Here is a 19,166-nt window from a genome sequence, read left to right as displayed (position 1 = left end):
TTTGCTTAATTTGGAGCTGGCTTTAAAAAGGAGAAAATGAGGCTGGAACTCTGCTGTTCTGCAGGACCCAGCTAACAACACCTGCTGTATGGCTATTTGAGTCATTTCCATCCTGAAGTTGATTTGAGTGATCCAGACAGGTATTATTACTTTTATTTTCCTAGGATCATCACTCTATCTTGATCTCATGAGGACTCAATTTCTCTCCGATAAACTGGGTAAAGCATAGCTTCCTGACCTCATAGCAGGGTAGGAAAAATAAAACTGTTCTGGTTTGCAAAAGAAAGAAGTATGAACACGTCAGAAAAACTCAGAAATTGTTAAATTATCCTCTTCTGTGAGCTAAGGTCAATATTTGCATATAAATCATGACTAAGGTACACATTCCAGGCAGTTGAAATAAACAAAACATTCAGCTATATGTCTAAGTGCTGACAGAAGGTGCACTTCATCATTGTAAAATTAAAGCCTAGTATGAATTGTATCATAAAAATACCAAAATAACATTTACTCAGACATTATTTAACTTCAAGGAGAAAAAAATCAGATCTACCTGTGGAGAAGGAGGGTGACTATGCAACAGTCTGTTTCTGCAGGTAAATGTTGTCTCAGTTATATTAGGACCTCCCACACCTTTTCATCCTTTTTAGATCACAAAGACAGGGAGGTGATGAAGAGGTCTCTTCTCACAACTAGTATACTAAATTTGCCTCATTGGCTGCACATATTGTTACAAGTTTTTCCTAATGCCTAAATAATTAGAGCATATTAAATATATTGGAATCTCAAAGTTGTCATGTAGGTCAAATGCAGTCTGTTTCTTTCATCTGTTCATTAGACAAATGTTGCATTGTGAAACATTATAATATAATTATGCTAGCAAACAAATACTTTGTAAGGTGCTGGAGACTGACTTTGGGTATCCAGATGAGGGGTGCCTAAAACAATTCCAATGCTACTCTCATCTGATGCTCCCCTGTAACAGCCTAAAAGCAAACCAACCCTCCACATGGTGGGGTCCACTCAGGCATCATTGTCTGAAAGTCTGCCATCATCCGCCCTGCCCAGGGCCCCAGAAAGGAGCACCGAGATGACGACTGGCTGCTGCTGAAGGGAGGGATCTCCCCAGGCCTCCTGGATCCTCACCCCATGCACACTCTGCCCCAGCACATGGCTGGCCCCTGTGCAGCCCCATGCAGCCTGTGCCATCTCCCAGAGCTGCCCTCTGGACCCCTGATGGGCTCTGTGTGCCTAGGGCCAGGGCTGCCAATATCTCTGGCCTGAATTGCCTGCTGGCTCAGTCAGCCCTTCCTCCAAATAGTTCAGCCTATAGGTATTCACTCGTCTCCCCAGTCTGGGAGACCTCATAAGTCCCTACAACTACCCAAAAGGAGGTTGTAGCGAGGTGGGTGTTGGTCTCCTTTCTCAGGTGACAAGTGGTAGGACTCAAAGAAACAGCATCGAGTTGTGCCAGGGGAGGTTTAGTTTGGATGTCTGGAAGAATTTCTTCATGAAGGGGTGTTGAAGCATTGGAAAAGGGTGCCCAGTGAAGTGGTGGAGTCACCATCCCTGGAGATGTTTAAGAGATATGAGCACAAGGCACTTGGGGACATGGTTTAGTAGTGGCAGTGTTAGGTTGATGTCATCAACCTAACTTGATCAACTTAAGGGTCTTGTCCAACCTAAATGACTCTATAAAGAGCACACCTTCTATCCTCTTCTCAAGGTCACTGACAGCTGAAAAAATCCATTGCTAGTCTACAGAAAAGCCACTGTTGCTGGTCTTTATGTGGGAAAACATGACCCCACGTGCTTTGGAAAATCTGCTTATATTCCTAGGATTTTTTTTATTTTTATTTTTTAAACAGCCATTCATTCACTGCTACCTGGACATGGCTGAACACTTCTGGCCTTCCCTAGTGTAAAAACACTAAACCCAAATGTGCTGTACATCTTACTTTTCCCCACCATCTGACCACAGCTTTAACTACTTAAATAATAGTAGGTAATAATGCTGGAAATTATCATGGCTGCTGTTCAGAGTGTCTGTGTTGAGGAGACAAAGGAATGCTGCTCTAACACAACACTTAGAATAGTACTAGCTTCTCAGGGTTGTTCTATTTGAAAGGAAATGTGGAAATTATAGCCTGATTCTTCTTAGCTGAGGCCACTTCCCTTGTGTCCTCAACTTATATTTACAGTGAATAAAGCACTAAATAGACACAGGGAGACAGGCAGGGCAAGACATTTGCTTTTCCCCACCTCTGCACGAAGCTGCTCCCTGGTTCCTTGGTGTGTGTGCCCTTTCTTTCTCTGCTTATAAAGCTGCTCTTACTTCGTCATGTTCAACTTCCCCTCTATACAGCCCTCTAAATGATGTGTTAATACACATTAAAAACAAGAAGATTTATTTTCTGCAAAGAGCAGGCAGCAGATCTTGGCCTAGGGATAAGCAGCAGGCTGTTCAGCACTTTCCAACACCAGAATCCTGATGCTCCATGGCACTGCAGGGTTGTGTTTACTGGAACTTTCTTTCCCACAATGATTCAGTCTATTTCCCTGCCAAATGTTCTATCTGGGTAGTCTGGATGATGACATTTGGTCCCTGCTCTCTCCCAGCCTTCCTGGGGGTTTGCATTCATATCAGAAGCTAGTTACTCCTTGAATAGAAACACATCTGCTCCCATCCTTCTCCAGGAGAGCATCCATGTTTGGGGGAAAAAAAGTACTTCCAAAACCCAATTTTCAGCAGCATGAGTACGTGCCAAGCAAGGCACAGAAACCATTCAAAAGTTGAATGCTGCCCTTATGCAAAGTCATCTGTGATGCCAAAGAAAGAAGCCTGGGAACCAGAGCAAGGATGCCTCTGTTTCTGTTTAAAAAATTAACTACCCCTAGCAACAGAAACCAGCTCAGACATTTGGATGAAGAACATTTTAGTCCCAGGACATCTACAAACACAATGGTTTGGCCAGAGCCCAACACAAGTCAAGTCTATACACAAGGCTTGTTTTGCTTCTGGGTCCTGGAGGTCCCTTCTGGCACTCAAAGCTCTGGAGTGTAGCTCCTTAAAAGACTTTCAGACCACATCCACACAGCAGCAGCTGTGTCCTAAACTTACCCTCCCTGGTGTAGCTTAATCATTCCTCATGGGCACTGCGTCTGGCTGCACACATGGTTTGACTTTTGATTTCTCTCTTTGGAAATATTTTATGAAGAATCTGTGTAAGTAGAGAGACGGTTGCCATTACTTCAGGAAGGAACATAAAGAAACGCAAAGTACTCCAGATGTGTTGCACATCTGAAATGGCTGGTCTGAGTGTGCTGATCCCTGGCTAAAATCCTAAAGCCTGTGTGGTACAGCTCACGTATACAACTGTTCTTTCTGCTTCTCAAAACCTATGCAGTTATGCATAGATTTGTCTCACACAATAAAAGCTGGTAATTTCAAAGGGATTTCATGCCCCTACCATCGCACCCAGCCTACTGCATTATATAAGAAGGGATATCTACATGGATGTGAATCCCACTGTGCTGATTTCACAGTTCACTGACCACACTGAAATTAAGCAAATACGCTTATTTCAATTAGAGCTTTTGTACAAGCTCAGGTCCTATCCACTGAAAGTAAAGGCTTAGGTAATTCATCTGAGAACTACATTTGAGTCGTTCAGATGTAAACTGGGAGTGTCTTTTTTTTTTTTTTTTTCTAAATCTCTATAAAGTTATTCAGGTAAACAGGGCTGGATAATCAAGTCCATTTTTGATAATATTTTATGACTATCTTTGAAGATAGGATCAGTTCCTTCCTCTGGCAATAGACATATGCCTGAATTCTCTTTTTTAAAGAGCTCTTTGCCTCCCTGCTTACGGTCTCTATATCTCTGGTCTGTTTCATTAAGCTGTGTTTCCCATTTGGAAGCAACCTTGTAATTAAGGCTAGTAAATCATGCATTAAGAAGTCACTGAGGAACAAGTCCCCCTATGTCAAGACTTATGGCAAGTTGGATTCCTGACTGTAACTGTGTCCCTTCATGACTCTCCTTTGAGTAGAGCCTCCTTAAGATGTTGCAGCTGTTGACCATGCCTACACACATCCAGCAGTACCTGGTAAAGCTGTGACCAGAATCTCATTAATCTTGTGCTGCTGTAGGCATGTCTTCAAAAATCAGTGTCTCAGTTTAAGCTTCTGGTTTGGACTTGTAAACTAAACACCATAAAAATTTTTAGCTTCTAATGCAATGTTTAGTTACCACGAATACTAACCAGTCTTTCAGAACGACAGATGTCTGCAATGCAGTGGAGAAACATACCCTAAAATGATCACTTTGCAATTAATCTGGCAGTTTACTCTCCTGTTGGTCCACAGCTCACAGCAGACCAGGAGTCCTTGAGGTCAGGTCCTGGGTGGCAGAGCAGGACAGTTACGCAGAGCATTCACAGCACTAGAGGCACTCACAGCAGACAGCTTTAGCTTGAGCCCAAATCTGCAATAAGCTGTGTCTGCTGCTGTCCCTCCAGCCTAGCCACTGCTCTGAGGATGTCAGATCAGGTTGCCCAAAAGCAAAATCCTCAGGTGAAATGTTCAGAAACTAGTCAGAGAACATCCTGTTGTGGAGGAGAAGTCCTCAATCATGTCAGATTTTCTTTTCCCCACAGCCAAATGTCTCCAAAACACTGCAAATCACTATTTCTCTCTCCAGAATAACACAACCAAATCTGTGTTTTCTCTACAAGGATTCTTACACATGAAACACCTGAAAGATAACGTGCAGAGAGCATTTGGAAGTGGACAGTGGGGCTTGTGAATGTAAGGAACTGTCACTTCCTACGATCAACCTCCACATGATGCCTGACACCTTGGCTGGATATGTGAAATGCTGCACAAAACCCCACAAGTTACCCTTGTCTCCAGACAGCATAACTGGATTTTCCTCTGTCTTCATCTGCTTGCTTATTCTAAACCCACAGCACTTAAATTTGCAGCTCAGGGCTCTACTGTGCTAACCTGTTTTCAGCCTCCTCCCCTCCTTGCCATTCATTATCTTGCCAATGTTATCTCAATATAAATCAAGGTTGTAAGCTGTGGGTAAGTATGTTTGCAGCAGATGCTTAGGGTGATTTCTTGCAGTTAGTCATACAGCAAATGAGACTGCAAATTGCTAAGACAAGGAAGCAATGTGGTGCTTTGCCACCTCCAGGAGTTACAGATTGTTTAAGCTATGAGAATAAAATGTTATTAATGGTTCTGACTAGAGAGAGAAAATGAGATTAATCTATTGCATCTTCTCTTACCTGCCTGCATGTCTTCAGCTGCTGCCCTCTCATTTTTCTTTGTCTCTTCCCAGTTTTGTGGAATGCTTTTCTCCTTCCCTTTTCATGGTCCTTCCTGGTGACCTGCTGATGCCAGGTCTCCTCCCAACCTCTTCCACCCTACAGAAATTCTTATTTGCAGCAGTTTTTTATAGTGATCAATGGTGCTTTGCAGAAATCCATGAGTCTTGGATGCACATTGTTTAAAAGAGAAAAACAAAAACAAAAACAAACAAACAAACAAACAAACAAAAAACCAGTTTTATTCCTCAAACACTTTCTTCTATTATTCAACAGCACGTGGGAGGAAGAAGAGATAGAAAATCCATGCCCTCTACAAATACCATAATCAGAAGGTCGAGATGAGGTCTAATCCTGAAGTCTCTAAGTCCTTTAATACATTTCATGTTTGTGAGGCACCAGTAACAATTTTTTTTTGCCTTCTACTGCCAGTGAGACCTAATGGATTAACACAAGGTGTCCCAGCTACAGCAAATGGTAATGATGGTAACTTTTTCTTGCTCTTGTCATCTTCCTTGTCTCTTTACTGTCTGTGTGCAACAGTAAGTCAGGCAGCAAGGCAGTCGGTTCTCCACCTTCTGATTTCCCTTGTCTCCAAGAAGCTCTGCCCATGTACAGCCATCACCTGCTGCAGACTGTGACAGCATCAGACCTGCACCAGTCCTGCTCCATGCCACAGGAAAAAAGAAGGAGGATGGCTGGAAGTCCTTGTGCTGGCATCTGGGGTTTCCTGCATCCTCCACAGGCATCAGTTTATTAACCTGGAGCCATTCCAGAGGGAAGAGCAACGTGTATCTCATTCTGTGCATACTTTCTGGGATGTTTCTGCCATTTTGTGAGAGTTCGCCAGAAGTGCTCAGTGCTAAATGATTGAAATGACCTGACTTACAGAAGCTCTGAACCAGTCCTGCACTTCAGATGCACAAACTAGTGCTTGCAGCAAAGAAGGAATATGAACAGGAAAGGCAGTGGCAGGTATCCAACCTCATCATTGTAAATACTTGATCATGACACTCTTTTTTGTCCCCCCTCTTCCATAGTAACAGCAAGACTGTAACTGGCCACAATGGAGAAGCTCTGCCTTTTCTATGATTAGCTGTGTTAATAAATCTGGGTAATATACTGCTTTCTGAGTCAGTGTTCAGTGATAAAATCAACAAAGTGAAGCATCCATCTGGAATCATTTCACCCCTCAGGGTTTCTGTTTTATTTACCCTGCTCCTAATCAGCCCTTAAACTTAATCCAGTTCCACTCAAGCAGCAGATCCAAATAATTTCTGAAATAATCCTAAGGTGCTTTCCTGACATCAAATAAGGGCACAGAGGGTCCATAAATCATGCTGGAAGCTCCTTGAGTTATGAATTGCAAGTCAGTGCCATCCTTTTGATATAGGCAATGTCAGAGGATGTCTGTAAGGACAAATAGCTGTTGTCACTGATATTTTAGAGAGCTTCTGGGTCTCTGTGGCTATATTAGATCCGTATTTGCTATGACAGCAGCACCTGATCTTCTTCTGACGGTGCTGAGACGGAGGCTGACAACTCCCAGATGTTAGGACAGCTGTCCAGGTAGCGTGTTACATCACGCCTCCTTTGGCAAAGGGAATAATATCAGCTGTAGGAGAGCAAATATTTCATGCTTGGAAGACATCAGCCAACAATCTTAAACAGCTTTCCTTTTCACACGTAATTGCTAAGGAGAGTGGCATGCAGCTCTGCAATCAATGGAGAGCATCTAGCAGGCGTTGGTATTCCTGGGCAATGTCGCTGTATAAGGCAGGTATCTGGTGGGGCTGGAAATGTGGATTTCTCCCTTTCCTGGACTGTGGCAGCTGTCCAGGGCAGGGAGTGCAGACGAAGCAGTTGCCTTCTAGAACGGGTCAGTCATTTCCCAGATGTGTCTCAGAGCAGCTGATGCACAGCACTTGGTCCCGTGCTCTTGCTAATGCACCCTGGTCTGGGGTTGCTCTTCGTTCATCCAAGGGCTGACACTACCCACTGGGAGGTGATTTGTTAAAGCCTCTAGGATGACCCATTTATATGAGGGAAGATCTCAGTAAGCAGGAGCTCTTAAGAAGGATACAGAGAGATGCTTAGTGGGAGAGATTGAGCACTTCCCTTCTGCTGTTTCAGTGAGAGGGGATGAGCTTTTGTGAAATCAGATTCAGATTTAGTCCTGCCAACAGGCACACATGAGGGTAGGGCTTGGTGAGAGCAGAAGCTTCAAAGCCCTAAGCCCGTAAGTGTCACTTGTTTCTTGTGCCACATTTCATGGGAGAGCATCTCTGTTTTGGTGGCAGTGCTCAGCAACATCAGTGGTGCCCCAGGACTAGAGTTCACCAATATGGGCTCATTTGGGCCAAATGTGGGGCGGCTGCAGCCTGCTCCTCTCCTCATAGGGTGGCTTAAGAAAGGTGAGAAAGTCACAGTCAAAGCAGAGGGTGTGCTAGATGTGAAATGGGACATCAGTCCTTGTTGCTTTCACCAGGTGATGGGGTTGATCCATCTGTTGTGAGGGCTAAAACCTGCCAGGGGCAGAGATGCCAAGTCAGCAGACTGGAGCATTCTCAAACCATTAAGCAATGGTTTTGGGGAAGTGCATGGGAGACGGCATGGGAGTCTTCCTCACCAGTTTTCCTGACTATTGCAGAAGGACCACATTTTTCAGCAGGGAAGTAGAAGGCTGTAAGATCAAACCCTGGAAGGGAAGATCAGGAAATGCTGAGTGGGTACACATGTTTTTACCGAGTCAGCATCTGTTTGCCTTGCAGAATTTAGCACTGAGTCCTGGGGTCTTTCCTTCCCTTCCACGTGAACTGTCACTGAACCCAGGCCCCGCTTGGTCTTGGCCATCTCTACCTGCATCTCTGTCCCAGTACAAGATTTGGATTGTAGTTGAAATCTTATTTTGATCAAAGATAGACGTGAGGATCTAGAAATTTCTTTGTGAACAATGACTCTTAGGTCTACCTTGCCTTGCCACAGAAGAGCAGGAGACATCATTTATCATGTTGCATACTGGAGCTGTAAAAGGCTAACATGAAAAGTGTGCCACCCACTGCTACTTCCTTCCACCCCTTTCACTGCTGGTTCTTTAGGGCTGGAAAAATTCAAGTCTGGGCTTCTCCATGGATTTGGGGCTTTCTTCCCCTGAGATGAACTCAGCACCTGGGGTGCCTGGGTTTACCCATGCCAGTTTTGCCAATTTTCATCTCACAGATTCTTTTGTGACTTTTCATTGCCTGACCCTGGTAACAGGGCTGAAGTAGGATTCCCTATTCCCTCCATTCTTACTTTCCAACTGAAAACTTAACTGTGCCTTGAATTGAACCTACCTGACAAATACTGGATGGTGCTCACCCAGCCCTTTCTTATCTATTTTCTTTTGTCTATCATTAGGCAAAAGCAAAAAAACATCCTTCTTTATGGCTCCACGGGTCCCCTACAATTCCCAGTCTGTTCCTGAAAAAACAGCTTTCCTTGTTTACTAGTAGATATCTACAGCAAGTTCCTGACCTCAGTTGCTGGGTTTACAGCACACAAAGTTAAGACTGATCTCCTATCCTAATCATTGGCTTGGACCTTGATAGTGTCAGGTAATACCAAGTACTTTTCAAATTCAACAGGGCAGGTAATTTTGTAAGATTCTGTGAAAAAATCCAAGCCAAAGCCCTTTAAGTGGATCACTTCAGGCCACACAGTCTTATTGAAGGCACCAAATTTTATGGAATTTACTGTAGTATTTAGTGATTTATGGTAGTAATTAAAACAGTGATGCCAACACTTCTCTTGTAAGGGGCAAGCTGGAATCAAATCAGACATCTCCTTTCAACCCTGAGTTTGCGGGTTGCTGTTCTTCTGCCTGGCTGTTGGGTCTGTTCTCTTATGAGTAGGTGCAGCAAAGACCTCTCAATTCACCTCACTCTCAGGAGCACTCAGCTGTGAAATTCATCTTGTCTCAGAAACCCACACCTGCCTCTTGAAGCAATAGCAGCGTTAGTTTCAGAAAGGTTTCAGAACCTCATTATTATGAACAAGATTTTTCTTTTATTTTTTTTTCCTGCCGAGGCAGTGGGATGCAGCATTAAGAAATTGAGATAGAAAAACTTGCCTCGGAGTCTTAATTAGATTCTCATTTTTTTTTCTGTAAGCTGCAGGAGGGAGGGCTGATGATGGAAGGAGGCTGCAGCCTGTGGTGGTGGTGTCGCATTCTCTCCCACATCTCTCCCTGTCACCCAGCTATAATGGTCCCTGGTGTTTTGACACAGATGCCTTCAAATGTCATTAGCCCTGTGGATAATTATTCTATATGCTCTGGTGCATCAACCCCACTGCTGGAATGAGGAGGCTCTACTGACACTGAGGAGATTCAGTTTCAGGTCCCAGTTCTGGCTTTCAAGATCTTTTCTTTCCTGCATGGAAGGTTTAAATTTAGCACTTAGAAGGTGGCCCTAAGGGCTGAGGAGGATGTTGAAAAAATGCACCTAACCCCTTGTGAGCAATGATGGCATGAAGGTGTTCTGGTCAGCTCTGCAGGCACCTTGCTGTCCTGGCAGCAGACAGGGAACAGGTCCCTGGCATAGGGCTGTACATTCCTCTCTGGGAACAAAAACTCGCCAACACAAGCCCTTCACTGGTTCTGGCCTTTCTTGGTGGAGAGGAGGGAACTGAGCAGGTAGACTGAAAACCTCAGAGGTCTCAGGTGCTCCAGTGTTGAAGATCAGAGAAGAGGATGTTTGGATAAGATGCAGTGGTTCTCAAATGTAGCTGGGCAAGGAATTATTATTATTATTATTATTATTTTGTTTCCTCCTAACCAAATCCTCCTTCTACTTGCAGCTCAGTATTTCGCTAGCATCATGGTCATCGTTGGTCTGTCTGTGGTTGTAACAGTGCTGGTTCTGCAGTTTCACCATCATGACCCACAAGCTGGAAAGATGCCCAGATGGGTAAGTACCTCTGGTGGTAAATATTCAACAACATACTGATGGAAAAATCTAAATGTTGTGGCAAACTGATGAGGGGCAGACGTTGTTCCCCATTAACCCCAAGTGTCAAATACGGACACTGTTTTACACTGTTACTTTTGCTGTTGGGGTGAAAGAACAAACATACTAAATTGGGGTTTCCAGTAAAAATAGCATCTGTTATTTATTTATTAATTTATTTATTTTTAAAATTTAAACTTTAAACAGGGGTAGGTGAGAGTAATCTCTCTCAGCACCTGCTTTGTAAGCACCAACCCCATGGGCAGCACCTTTGATTTCTTATGCAGCAGACACCAATAAAACGTGGCATTACAAAGCACCAGCAAACACTGACTGGTCTCTGCTGGGCGGTTTGTCTGCTCTGCTCCCTCACAGATTCCCACTGAATTTAGCATCAGAGCTGTAATCCCCCAGAACAAAGGCAGGAGGTGAGGCCAATTTGCTTATCTTCTCTTGCAACTGCCCCAGTTACGAGCTGGCTCCCAGAGCTGCTGGAAAACCAGGAACACCAACAACTCATTACTGAACACAGAGCACAGCGACATTTCTCACAGCTTGGATATGGCTCCTAATGCACCATCAGCAGAAACGGAAAGGCTGTGCTTGCTCTGGCATCAAGGAGATCCCTGGACATCACTGGCTCAGTTATCTGCCCTTTGCCGAAGCATGTCCACTGCTCCAAGTAGAAAATTAATTCTGTCTGTTTCCATCTGATCACTTCTCAGTTCAGCTCGCATGTGGACCCTCTTTTCTCTGCAGCAGAAGACTCTGTTTTCCCACTGAGGTCTGGCACCTGTCCCAGATGCCTTTCAGGAGGAATGTCTTTATTTTAGATTTTCCAGTTAAAACAAAAGTATATTTTTATTTTTCCTCTCTCATTTCTCTTAGAATAGGTTTCAGAATAAGAAGGTTATGCTTTGCTATTGCAAAAAGAAAAGCAATGAAGGCATAAACAGATACAAATAGTCATCTGCCTACCTTGGTTTTGCAGACATTTGCTCCTACAGCATCCTCTAATACCTCATTCACCACATTTGTCATGCTAGACAATTATCCTGACACAATGTTAATGTCATAAACCTACCAATGTCAGCCTGAGAACAGAAATGTTTTCTAATTTGACTTCTCTAAAAATAAACTGCAGCATCAGTGCAAATTAAAAAATAAACAAATGAAAGGAAGTCCAATAGCAATAAGTCTACTAATAATTATTTCTTAAAGTGCCATATCTTTGAAGATCATCTTACTTTCAAGACACCAGAGCATGTGAATTGTGGATAAACCTCCATGCAAGCAAGACTTGAGGGCAAAAATTTAGGTAAACATCCTTCAGATACCTGCCTAGACAGAGTATGTAGCAGCTTAACAGCTCCCACGAGCAATTCTATTATTCCTCTTGCTTTTTGAGGAGCCTGGACAAAATGGCTCATATTAAATATGCTCACAAGGCCTTCCAAGTCAGCTCTTTCTCTGTGTCACAGTATAGCAGGAGATCCTCTCAGGCCTTCTCCGTTATTTTGCTGAGGAAACTGTCGTATGGTGCTCAGATTTTGGAGGAAATGATGATTCAGGACTCTTCTGGGAGGTTCTCATGAGAGAGCACGAACCTTAGATCACAGTGCTGCAAAGTCCCATGGCAACCTCCTGTGCTAACACAGCTGATGAAGACGTGAGCTTCTGCTAATTTGGCCAGTTTGGGCATTAGACCTGGCCATTTTGGCATTAGACCTAACCAGACTCTTGAAACCAGTCTGGGAATACAGGGGCTGGGGTGTGAGAAGAGAGGGAACGGAGGGCTCTAGATCTATGTTTTGAAGCATGTTGTGTGGGACTCATGAGCCCACCAGAGACCTGCTTGCTAAGCTTTGTGACTACCACCTGGTCCATGCCTGACAACATCTGGACCAAAGGATGAAAGAATCAAAACTGCAGATAAAAGAAGACCTGTTTGAGTAGTCTGGGGTCTTGCCACAGAGCTGCTGAGGTCCACCCTCTCATCTGGAAACACCGAGTATAAAGAATTAGCACTCCTGATGAACATGGTTCAGTGCCCTGACTGCTGAACTGGTGAACTGGCATGCATTAAAACAAACAAACAAACAAACAAAAAACACTAAAACCAACCAAACAAAAAACAACTATGAAGCAAAAACTCTTTAATGGACTGCTGCGAAGAGCAGATGATAAGATTGTGAAATATGCAGAACAGGCAAGCTGACAGGGCTAAGGGATCTCAAGAGAAAAAAAAAATGCCAGGTATGCAGGGAAGAGCCTAACTCCACAAAATTGGGCATTAGTCCTCTGCAATACATGCCCAAGTCTCAGTTACTAGGATTCATGGCACATTCTCCATTCTTCATTTTTTCCTGTCCCCCCTCTTTCAAGGCATGTCGCATTTTTTTGTCCCAGACAGCTTTACAGACTTTTGCTCAGTGAAAAAATGGGATATAATACATCTGTCTGCAGAAAGTAGGAAATACTGATTTTTTTCCTCTGCAATTCCAGTTTCATCAGATTCCCTAACCAGCTACTTTCTCCCCACACTCTCCTCCTCCTCACAAAGCCAGACATCAGTGTACTGCAGAGCTCTTGCCCTAGTTGACTGGATAACGTTACACAATTATTTTCACCTCCTGCTCCGATGCAATTAGTGCTGGGGTAAGTTCCAGGGGAAGGCACTGGTTTGTGTGGAAGCAGCTTCAAACCTAGAGGGGATAGCCGACTGCACTGCTGAAACATCTGCTTTCTAAACTTTTCACAACTGAGCAGTTTCTTTTCCCTGCCTGTCTCTCAAGGGCTTGGTGTTTGGCCTTTGGGCCAGAGGAGGGAGGAGATATGAGCGTTAGTTTTTAAGCTCTCTGCAAGTTCTTGCTTTTTCCCTTAATCCACAGTTGAGAATTGTGCCATTCTGTCTATTAATCTTAGATGATTTACTAGAGCCTGCATCTTTCCAAGAGAGAAGCTTAAATCCGAGGTGTTCACTCACGGTATTTGCTGGTTACTCAGCTCAGAAGTGGGATCTGATTGCAACGTGGCACTTTTTAAGACATCTGCTGAAATAGCGTGAGGCAAAGCCCAGCTAGCTGACAATTTTAGAGTGGATAATATCAGGTGTGAGGTACAACTCCACCAACCCACCTCTGCTGGCAACCAAAACAATTGGATAGGTGAGAGGTATAGGACAGAGAGCACAGAGAGCAGAAAGGGTGTGGTGGTGGCAAGGTCGCAACAGCGGCAGGCTGCTAACTTCTGAAGGTGGCGTACCTGTGCCCTTCCTCCACAGACACCCAAAAATGACAGTGCAGATGAGACTGTAGGCTCATACCATCATATCCTGGCTGTTTTCTGACAGCTCCTGTGCTGTGTCTGTCTCCTGAGTTAATTGGAATGACAGACCATTTTGATGCCTGAGCATCTCTGTTTTCAAAGAAATATTACATTTTGAAGTTCAAGCAAATTAAAAGCTGTGTTGCTTTCTTGCACATACTTATTTTTCTATGGGAAATGGGCTTGGCTATATTTATAAATCTAATTTCCCTAGGGAGCAAACACTTTGTCTTGAAAGGAAAAGTAACATTCATATAGAACAAAGCTTTTTACCTCACGTCTCCTTCCAGAGCTAAGAGACTTATTAACATTTTCTAATAAGAAAGTTCGCCTGGTGCAGTATTCTGGAATTTCATGGTACTGAAGAATAAATTTGTCTTTCTCCCCCTTGCCACAAACACTGTTAAAATACTGTTAGTAATTAAGACCTTATTTTGTTCAATGATGTTTCATTTTCTGTCTAAAGGCTGTCAGAGGACATTATAATTAAGTAAGTTCAATTAAATCGAGGACGGATTTTTTTAAGCTGCTACATTACAGTTTTCTGTTTGTCTGTGCTGACCACGGAGGAAATAAATGAAACAGTTAAAGCCCTCGGGAAAAAAAAAATAAAAAATAATAATTTGAAACACAGGAAATATTCTTCCATGATGAAGAGTAAATGATTCATTAATAGGAGAGAAGCAGGAAGGTTCACAGAAAACAGTACGAGACTGCAAACCACAAGAGCACTTACTGTAGGATTTCAAAGTTGTCTAACCATCTTCCACTTGCTATTACTTGGGGTTTTTATTAGTATTATTCCCAACTGTGGTAATTAATGCTTTCTCCTTTCTGAAATTATGCTTGTCATTACAGCAGCAACTTGAACGTGCTTGCTGCAATTTCCCCATCCCTGTATCTTCACTGTGCAAAACATAGGAGACAACTCAGCCTGTATCTGAAACAACCACAGTGGCAGAGGGTGGTGCTGAGCTATGTGTGGCTGACCTGACTGCAACAGAAATGCAGAAAGAGTCCTGTTCTTCCTGAAACCAATGGTCACTTGTTTTTTCCCAAACAGCAGATTATTGGACTTGCAGCCAGAATGACAAAGTCATTACAGAGACCCTCTCTCTCCCTGGAGTAACTCATGATCACCTTGCAAATGTCCATTTTGTATACATACTGCTTGCAGGACTTCACAATTATAAGATTTACTGATTTATTTCACAACAAATGATGTTGACTACAGGAATTATAGGAGGCTCAGATTTCAGGCAGGACACCAGAAGATTGTTTCACAAGGAAAAAGAGATGGATGCACTCTCTGCATTTGTCTCAACTGATGACCTTGACAAGAAATGTACACTCCACAGTCTGCCATGTGCAGGTTAGAGCATTCTCACAATGCTTCAAGCAATTGTACACATGACTATGAGGAGATGACAGCAGCCAACAAAAGCATTCGGACTTGAACTGCCCAGTCTAACTGATTCTCTGTTTTTCTTTAGAAACAGCAGCCAGTCATTCTAGCAGAACATACAGACTGACTATAACAGTCACTGAATGTTTCAAAACCTGTTAAATTGCACTAAATTTCCGTTTATTTATATTATGACCACTTTCTTTCAGGTCCGTGTCATTCTGCTGAATTGGTGTGCGTGGTTTTTACGTATGAAAAAACCTGGAGAAAACCTAAAACCCCTCTCTTGCAAATATAGCTACCCCAAGCACCATCCAAGTGTGAAGAGCGTGGAGATGAACACCCTGCCTGGGCACCAGTCCAGCAATGGCAACATGATCTACAGCTACCATGCAATGGAGAATCCGTGCTGCCCCCAGAACAATGACCTCGGTAGCAAGAGTGGAAAGATCTCTTGCCCCTTGCCAGAAGACAATGAGCTTGTTCAAAAGAAAGCTTTAATGGATACTATCCCAGTGATTGTGAAGATCCTGGAGGAAGTTCAGTTCATAGCAACGCGCTTCAGGAAGCAAGACGAGGGTGAAGAGATCTGCAGCGAGTGGAAGTTTGCAGCTGCAGTTATAGACAGATTATGCCTGGTTGCATTTACCCTTTTTGCCATCATTTGCACATTTACAATACTCATGTCTGCTCCAAACTTCATAGAAGCTGTTTCAAAGGATTTTACATAAGGATTTCAAAGATAAACACAAAGAGCAGAAAGGTAACTTAAAAGTGAATATTACCAGTAATTCTGCTAAGTAATTTAACTCAAAAGAGAGAAGTGTACTTTTATGTGCTAACATACACTGATGGGGATAAAATTAATTTTAGGAGATAATTATTACTGATGTTAGTAATTGTAGCTACTGAATAGTATACATATTGAGCTCTGTTACTTATTTCCTAGACTAATTCCACGCGTAATTATGTCATCATCTGCTACAAATAATAGACAAGAATTCAAGTGCACAACGCATTTATTACAAGTTAACAGTAGTGTCAATGTGTTACTATGTATTGGTGAACTCTTAAATATTGTTAATAAGTTAAATGGTACATTCATGACTGTAAGATTTACAGCATTTTATTGTTTTCAGTCTCTTTATGGTTTATCATTTTTGTTTAGTGCGGTTGTGAAATTTACTTCTCAGATTTGACAGACATCTCTCTGCAGTTTTATGATCCTGAATATTGCATATAAGAAAATAAACTATCATCTTCTTAGCTCTTACCGGTGCAGTGTCTGGAATGTTTTATCAGTAAATATGTTAACAGATTTTATTATTATTATTGTTATTTTTTTTTTTTTGCCAGAATATCACCTTTCTGTTAATTTGTTTCTAATATATGAAATGTTGGCTGTTGAGGATGGAAAGAAAATTCATGCTGACAATCACACATATCATTAACAGAACACCTCCAGTGCTCTTGCTGCTTAACTGTAGATGTCATCTTCACTTAATCTGAAATATCTCTGATTTCTTGGGTCACAGTTGCCAACGTAGAGTGACTATCTCTGTGTAATTAGGGCAATAGTGTTGCCTTTGCATAATCTGTAGCAAATTTGCCAATGATTTCATTGGTGTCAGATTCCATATTTATTGTCCGTGGTCTACACCACATTTAAGCAACATTTTTTGCAAATCTTTTAGTACAGTTCACTTTCAAGCTAGGTTGATATGACTTTGTTAAAAAGATTGTGTAAAAGGTTATTTTTATTTTGCTAAATTCTTATGCAGCAATGTTTCAATTTAAGTATCAAAGTATCAATTAATAAAAAAAGTATTTATATCATGACATTTGGCTGGAATATATTAGCAATAAGGCACTCTTCTCAATAGCTTCTTTCCATTCACTGATGTAGCGGCGACGGCACCTTTCTTGGTATGATTTTATTTTGCCAACTGATCACCACAGACCTGCAAAAGGATACGATCTGATCCAGGCACCCCCCCTCTTTGGGATAACACAGCACTTTTCTAAGTGTTTGCCAAAAGAAAACATCAACTTATTGTTTTCTCTGGCTGGCCCACACCTTCCTTTTCTTCCAAGCCTTAGTGCACCAGAATTAATATTTCCCATACCTGCTTGTTGGATCCTTCTCACCATCAGTATTGGAGAGAAAAAGGAAATCAGCAAGAGAGCTATTACTCAAGAGAAAACATTTCAATTTAAAAGGTGATGGTGAAGCTGATAGCTATACAGTCTTCAGGAACAAGAAACTATTTCTTTTAGGATCAGGTTCTTGAGCTTCTCCTCTAGTGCTCTTTATTAGGGGTGTGATGGCTCCCTTCAGACAGAGACTTCACTATTATGAATGCTACCTCTGTAGCTTTGAAATTAGACCATCACATCAATGGAGCTATCACACCACTTGGAGTTGTGTTCAAAACAGCACCCTGGTGGTTCTGACTACAGCTGCCTGTTCAGTATTTCATGTAGCTTTTGTGCTCTCTACTTATGGCAGTTTCTTCAGCTCTGGGTGCAGCTCAGAGGGGTAACAATGATTTATGGTTAAAAACCTCCACTAAAAATTCAATCCATATTTCTGAGATCTTGTTCTCCTCCACAGGAGCTTTAGTGCTCTAAGTACTTCTTTCTGCGCCAGCAAGACAAAACTGCCATGATCTCTCATTCTTTCTTCTGCCCATTTTGTTGCTTCTGCTTATGAAATTGACCTTGCAGAATGCAATTCAAGAGTGGTTTGCCTATTAAAAATGTCTTAACTGAACTGCAGTACTGGTATGGGGCTTTGGGTTAGTCATATCAGGCTCTGTTCCTGGACTGCAGCTGAAGTGCTCACTGTGTATTATTGCTTTAGTTACAGAGACAATAGATGAATAAAAAACCTAAATATCATTTACTTCTGCAGCTGATGATGCAGGATGCTAAATGACCTTTGGAACACTTGCTCAAGGACCACTAATATTTTTGCTTGAAGATCTCCATTTTGAAAATAATCTCCAGTGACAGGATAAAAAGATAAAAGCTAAAGTTAAAGCACACAGTCAGAATAGCTTAGTGTTCCGATGCAAAGCATGATTTTCAAGAAATGTAGATTTGTTGTATAAGAGTTTTTTTAACTGAATGTGTATATGTTAGGATCAGAAAAAGGACAGAAACTGTCTGAAAACAGCAACGGAATATTAATTTCAATCATTTTTGTTTTATTAAGTCCAGTGCAAATAAAAAATTCAATTTACAGTTTACTATGTAATATCGTTACATAGCAGGGCTGGACCGTCTCTTACAGAAGTGTTCTAAAACTCAAATTATGTTAGCTCTATGCAGTTTACAAATCTTTATCCTAGACTGAAACTGCTTTCTGCTTACTTGTTAAGATGACAAAGTAAAGCAGATCCTTTTGATATTCAGTAGTCACTTAACCTTTTGGAAGGTAATAGCACCATCAGCACAGAAATTGTAGAGTGACCTAGTTTAAAATGGCCCAGAAAATAGTCACTGTACACACAGGGCAATGCAGAATAAAGTGCCAATGCATTTAATATTTTTCTGAGAACCACAGCACGCTTGGAAAGGCTGATGCATCATCTGTATTTACTGATTCACAGTCCTTCATGACATGGCTAAATAGTGTCACAGAGTATCTGTCAAAGTACTACATAATTCTAAGAGAAGGAAAAAAATCCCAAAATGACCACAAAGGGTAAATGGCAAAAATAAACTAGCCCACAATGTCCCTTACAAAGTCGAGGCACTTACACAAGTGATACATGAAGAGCATTGATCCTCTTACCCTTCCCAGGTAACACAGAAACATAACAGTAAAGGCCCTTATGCATTGTCTTTAGCTAAAGAGAGCCTTATTTCCTAGAAGGCATGGTAGGTTTCTGGTATGGTGGTATTCAGCATAAGAAGATGAGAATCAGCCCTGATTTGTTCATGAAGCATAAAAAACAATAGATACCATCAATGTCTAATTTTCACTTTGACTCGGGTTACAATGTTTTCTGAAGTGTCTTGACTCAAATACGTAGATATACCTGGAACAATATGTTTTTCAATCTTCTTACAACACTGGCAGTCACCCTGGAAAGTCTGCTGTTTTG

The 19,166-nt window shown here is 42.1% G+C and overlaps 1 protein-coding gene across 1 annotated transcript in view; it reads left to right on the top strand.

Moving 5' to 3' along the window:
• Positions 1 to 16,327, top strand: part of LOC101793841 (neuronal acetylcholine receptor subunit alpha-7) — a 57,562-nt gene extending 41,235 nt beyond the window's left edge. Inside the window, exons 9-10 of the mRNA XM_038171262.2 lie at positions 10,174 to 10,283; positions 15,264 to 16,327. Coding sequence (XP_038027190.1) covers positions 10,174 to 10,283; positions 15,264 to 15,785 — 632 coding nt within the window. The 3' untranslated portion in view covers positions 15,786 to 16,327. The remainder of the gene's footprint in view (positions 1 to 10,173; positions 10,284 to 15,263) is intronic.
• The last annotated feature ends 2,839 nt before the right edge of the window (positions 16,328 to 19,166 follow it).

The sequence above is a fragment of the Anas platyrhynchos genome, chromosome Z (assembly GCF_047663525.1).
Source record: "Anas platyrhynchos isolate ZD024472 breed Pekin duck chromosome Z, IASCAAS_PekinDuck_T2T, whole genome shotgun sequence".
NCBI classification, from domain to species: Eukaryota; Metazoa; Chordata; class Aves; order Anseriformes; family Anatidae; genus Anas; species Anas platyrhynchos.
The sequence above is the reverse complement of the archived record's forward strand: the minus strand, read 5'-3'. Positions and strand labels throughout refer to the sequence as shown.